Source organism: Gavialis gangeticus, unplaced genomic scaffold (assembly GCF_001723915.1).
Source record: "Gavialis gangeticus isolate Ggan-Ray unplaced genomic scaffold, GavGan_comp1, whole genome shotgun sequence".
In the NCBI taxonomy this organism is placed as follows: Eukaryota; Metazoa; Chordata; order Crocodylia; family Gavialidae; genus Gavialis; species Gavialis gangeticus.
The window spans coordinates 5,514,321-5,519,607 of record NW_017729000.1 but is presented as its reverse complement, the minus strand read 5'-3'; the positions used below and the strand labels follow the sequence as shown (position 1 = coordinate 5,519,607).

The 5,287-nt window shown below is 62.0% G+C and overlaps 1 protein-coding gene across 2 annotated transcripts in view; it reads right to left on the bottom strand.

Moving 5' to 3' along the window:
* Window positions 1-5,287, bottom strand: part of TNIP1 (TNFAIP3 interacting protein 1) — a 23,464-nt gene that overhangs the window by 1,704 nt on the left and 16,473 nt on the right. For both annotated transcript variants that reach the window (XM_019506121.1, XM_019506120.1), the window contains exons 6-16: window positions 5,062-5,253; window positions 4,561-4,655; window positions 4,373-4,460; window positions 3,836-3,925; window positions 3,648-3,713; window positions 2,935-3,066; window positions 2,415-2,543; window positions 1,967-2,095; window positions 1,597-1,722; window positions 988-1,068; window positions 560-748 (exon numbers count right to left, since the gene is read on the bottom strand). In XM_019506121.1, the coding sequence (XP_019361666.1) occupies window positions 560-748; window positions 988-1,068; window positions 1,597-1,722; window positions 1,967-2,095; window positions 2,415-2,543; window positions 2,935-3,066; window positions 3,648-3,713; window positions 3,836-3,925; window positions 4,373-4,460; window positions 4,561-4,655; window positions 5,062-5,253 (1,317 nt within the window). The remainder of the gene's footprint in view (window positions 1-559; window positions 749-987; window positions 1,069-1,596; window positions 1,723-1,966; window positions 2,096-2,414; window positions 2,544-2,934; window positions 3,067-3,647; window positions 3,714-3,835; window positions 3,926-4,372; window positions 4,461-4,560; window positions 4,656-5,061; window positions 5,254-5,287) is intronic.

Here is a 5,287-nt window from a genome sequence, read left to right as displayed (position 1 = left end):
TTACAAACTAGTTAGGGGGGACCAGCGGGCATTGGGGGAGTCCCTGTTCCCCTGAGCACTACTGGGAATAACAAGGAACAATGGCCATAAGTCGACTGAAAGTAGGCTCAGGCTAGATATCCGAAGGCGCTACTTCACTGTCAGGGCAGCTAGGATCTGGAACCAACTTCCAAGAGAAGCGGTGCTCACTCCTACACCGGGGGTCTTCAAAAGGAGGCTAGATAAACACCTTGCTGGGGTCATTTGACCCCAGCATCCTTTCCTGCTCATGGCAGGGGGTCAGACTTGATGATCTGCTCAGGTCCCTTCCGACCCTACTAACTATAAAACTATGAAACTGATGCCCCGTGTGACCTTGGCCAGATCACTTAGCCCCCTCAGTTTTCCCCCTCTGTACAATGGGAGCAATAGCACTGCCTAGCCCCTACAGGAAGAGGAGGGAAGACACAAAAGCCTGAGGCATAATACAGCCAGACAGCTACGCCGGGGGAGGATGAGTTACCGGGGAGGCTAGGGTAGCAGGCGGGAGGGGACAGCCTAGCAGCGAGGTCCGACTTACAGGAGGGAAGTGGCGGTAGTTCTGGATGGGGCTGTGTTCGGCGGGCGGCGGGTACCGGATCTGCTGCCAGTCCTCGTAGCCGTGGAACAGGGGGTGGGGTGCCGGCGGGCTGTACTGGAACTGGTACACGGGGCAGGTGGGGCCCAGCGGTGCCGGTAGCGGTTCGGGGGGCAGCCTCTCCCCAGACAGCTGCCGGAGGCAGATGGGCACCATCAGGAGCCGAGCCAAGACGTCACCGCTATGCAGACCCCTCTCTTCCCCACATGCCCATCCCCTGGGCACCTGGGCACAGACATCCCCACCCCTCTGCCCAGCGCCTCTGGGGTGCAGCTAGACCGCAGATGACGGAGGTAAAGGAGGTGCCTCTAAGGTCCTCCTACGTGATCCAACCCAGAAGAGGGGAGCCAGACCTTGCTGCTGCCCCATACCTGCTTGTGCTGCTTCAGCATCTTCTTCAGCTTCTCCTTCTCCTCCTTCTCCCTCTGGCAGTCATCCTTGCTGAGCCGCAGCTGAGGGATGGAGCAGAAGGGCTCAGAGCCGAGCTGGCACTTGCAGCCCCTCTGGGCTGGGCTGGGCAGGGGTGACGCCAGGCCCGGGGAGCAGGGAGCTGTGCCCTCCCCAGGTATGTGGAGCAGCTGTCCCCTACATCGGGGCAGAGGACAGGCCTGGCTGCAGGGGTCTTGGCCACACCAGCAGCTGAAGGATGAGGCTGGGAGCTTCAAATTCCAGATAAGGAGTCCCCTCGGTTCAGCTGTGCTGCTGCCTGGTCCCCCCCCCACACACCCTCTGGGGTGACAAAGACCCCCCCATACTCAGCCAACCCCACAGGTAGCAGGGCAAGCTGACCCCAGGCTGCCTGTCCCCCTCAGCATAGGGGCAGCTGGCTCTGGGGTGCAACGGGGGCAAGAGCATTGTGGCAGTCATCCCCTGCGGGGCCTGAACCCTTGCCCTGCTGATACCAGAGCCTGGTGGAAATGGTCCCTGGGTTGAAGGGCGGGGGGTGCAAGCCCATGGGGGGTGAAGGGCGCCTTCCTCACCTGGTGACTGGACACTGTCAGCTGCTTCTGGAGCTTCTCCAGTTGCTGCTTCAGCTCCTCCTTCTCCTCATTCATCCTCTCTCGGTCGCTCCGCTCCCGCTGGAAGTCCTCCTCGAAGACCTTCACCTGGCAGAGGGGAGCAAAGGGAGGCTGTGGGTGCCACGGCAAGCCCAGAGGTGGGGGAAAGCAGGTGCCCTCTGTGCCGATGCAGCCCCAGATCGCCCCCGCCTCAAAGCCTGGACAGCCTCCCTGCTATGAGGGCACGACCACCCCTTTCTGTGCCCTGGTGGTGTTGCCTCCAGTGGGGCCGGCCCCGACACCACGGGGATCTCCCAAGGGTGAAGATGTGAGGAGGGGGCCCCCCAAATACCTGCTGCTTCAGAAGCTCGTTCTGGGTCAGCAGCTCGTGCCGGTGCATGCCCCCGCCGGGCTCCGCGGTGCTCACGAAGGCTGAAGCAGATGGGGCAGTCGCCTGGCTGCTCAGAGCTTCCTCCAGGGCCTGAGGGGACAGGAGCAGAGCCGTGAGTGCCGTACCCACCATGAATGGCCATGGGGAGGGGGAGACTCCTTCAGAGGGGCCCCGGCATAGACTTCACCCAGCATGTGGTGAGGTGGACGAGTGCACCCACCACCAGCCGGGTCCCCGGGGTGGCAGCAGCTTGCAAAGAGGTGGGTTTCTGTGCAAAGCTTTGGCTGGCGTGGCACAGGGCTGGCACTGCAAGGTCTCAATTGCCTGGCACCGAGATACAGACAATGCGGGCTGCGGGCACAAGGCTGGAGGAGAGCAATGCAAAATCCAAGTGCCCGGGGTGCCCCACCTTGTTCAGCCTCTGGATCTCCTTCTCCTGGTACTCCCGCTGCTTGGTGACTGGTGCCAGCTGCTCCTGCAGGAACCGCGTCCTCTGCTTCAGCTCCTTTGCCTCGGCCGACAGCCGCTCCTTCTCCGCCTGGAAAGAAAGGGGCAGGAGAGTCGGGAAGGGCACAAGAGGTGCATCCAACTCTCTCCCCGTGCCAGCACCTGAGAAGACGGGCTGTGTCCACTCTGTGCCACCCCGTCAGCCATTGTGGTGAGGGTGCTGAGGGACCACAGCCACGGAGGCAGGAGAGGCCAGTGCCCACAGAGAGCCTGCTCGAGATGAGGAACTGGAAGGACTGGTGTGAGCTCAGGACTACACACAGCCCAGCCCTGTCTCTCCCCTTGACCTTGACCTAGCTTTTTGTGGTCCAAGAGAGGCAAGCCAGGGCTCCTGCCACTATGGAAAGCCAGGGCTTGAGTCCCAAACTCCCCCAGGAAGTTGGGGGGGGGGGCGGTGCATCAACATCCCCTGCTGGACTTACCTCCTCCACCTCGATGCGGGACTTGGCCAGCAGCAGCTTGCGGTCGAAGTCCCGCTGCTTCTGCTCCCGCTCCACCTCCTGCTCACCCAGTGCCTTCTGCGCATCCGCCAGCTTGTGGCGCAGGTCCGTGATCTGCGGAGGGGCACGGGCAGCTGCGCTCAGCACTGGACGGGAGGCCACATGCCCGGTGCTGCCTGGGCTGGGCAGAGCCCCTGTCCTGTGCTCCCTTCACTTCCCACCCTCGCCCATGGGGTGGCAGGAGAAAGAAGGGCCCCGTGCCCCCTGCAATGGTTGCAGTGGACTCATCTGGACTGGAGGGACAGGGCCCAGAGCAGGGGAGACCGGAGGCAGGAAAGCGTGGACTGGAGGCATCAGAACTGCAGTCATGATGGCTCCTTGCATATGCATGTGCACACACACACACACACACGTGTGCACACAGATATGTGCACACACAAACAGACATGCCACATACACAGACATGCCACGCACACAGATGTGTACACAGACATGCCATGCACACAGACATACATGCACACAGAAGTGTGCACACAAACAGACGTGCCACGTACACAGACATACATGCACACATGCAAGCACACAGTGACCTCTGAGGCCTTTCCATCATGCCCATTGCTCAAGGACCTTTCCATTGCCTAGGGCCATAGCACATGCAGCAGCCATGCTATCACACCCAGTGAGCCCCGAGTTACCTTCTGCTCATACTGCTGCTTCATGGCCCGGAAGTGCTGGTCCCACTGCTTATTCACCTCCAGAAGCTGGCAGGGGACAGATGCAGAGTGAGCCCCAGCCAGGTCCCCCTCCCCTCGCTGGCCGTGTGGGCCCAGGTCTGGTCCCGATCCTGCCTGCAGCCTCCACCCTGCCCAGCCCTGCTCCTCACCTCATTGCGCTGGTGCTCCAAGATCTTCACCTTCTTCTCGCTGGCTTCGCTCATGCCCTTGCCCAATGCCTTCTCCGCCATGGCCCCGCTCTGCAATGGAGCAGATGCCGCACCCTTCAGGACCTCCAGCATACAAAGGGGGAGGCCACATACATCCCATAGGGGGGTGAAGGGGGTCCCGCATCTGCCATTAGTCTCCCCGCACCAACCCAGTGCTCCTGGGGCTCATGCTGCCTTCCTTAGGGTGTGGGGAGGATCAGGCAGCCTCAAGCTGATACCTCCCTATCTCCAGGGCAGAAAACAATTCCTGAGCCAGGCTGAAGCCACTGGCTTGTCCCTGTGTAACCTCCCCCTTAGCCCCAGCTGTTGCAGGTCTGGGGAGAGGCAGAGGGACCTGGGCTGGCTCTGTGCACTGGGCGTTAGGGTGGGAGATGCGTCTTGCACAGGTCTCCCTGGGGTCTGTTGCTGGAAGGAAGGGGGTCAGCCCTCGGGCTGGGCTCTGTCCTGGGACGATGCAGCATCCCAGCAAGATCCTACCTGCTGTGGGCTGCAGCGCTCCACACCGTCCCCTTTGGCACCTTCCTTCCTCAGCAGCACCATCTTCCGCAGCTCCTGGTTCTCACACCTGCGTGGGAAAGGCATTTACACAGGGCAGGGAAACCAGCATGTGGATAAGAGAAAGTCGGGGACCCCGCCTCGCATCCCTGCTCCCCTGCGCCACTCACCGGAGCTTCTCCGTAGCCTGGTTTCTCTGCTCCAGGTCCTTCTCCAGCTTGGCCCTCAGGTCCTCATTCTCATTACGCAGCTGCTCGCACAGTGTCTGCCGGGGAAATGCCCAAGACTTTCAGCTCCCACTGCTTCTCAAGGGAGGGCAGCCGGGGACACGGCCTGCCCTGAGACACCATAGGCATCCTGAAGCCAGGACAGGCAGATGGGGGAGGTCTGGCGCTGGGCTGGCTCTTACTGCTAGGGAAGGCACCGGGCAGAGGTACGGGATCCCTATGGACTGCAGTGGCTTTGGCCAAGAGGCAGGAGAGGGTGGCACTTGGAGACCGAGCGGCTCAGACAGGTGGGAGCTTTTGCAGGCAACACCCTCCTCCCTGCGAGCAGAACAACGGGGAAAGGGGACACTGGAAGGAAGCAGCTGAGAGACCGAAGGGCCAGGGGGGCAAGAAACACGAAGGAGAGGCTGGCAGGGCAGAGGGAAAGGCTGGAGCACCCCGCACCTGCAGGACGGAGGTCCGCTGCTCATTGCGGTGCACCTTGGAGGCCAGGCGGTTGAACTCCAGGGCCATGCGCCCCAGGTGGGCCAGCACCTGGTTCCTGTCGGCCTCCTCGGCGAAGACGCTCAGGGTGCTTTCCAGCCGCTGCAGGTGGAGCATCAGGTTGGCGTCCTCGTGTTGTGGCTTCTCGGTGTCCTAGGAGGCAGAACGTGGTCAGTGGCGGGGGGGT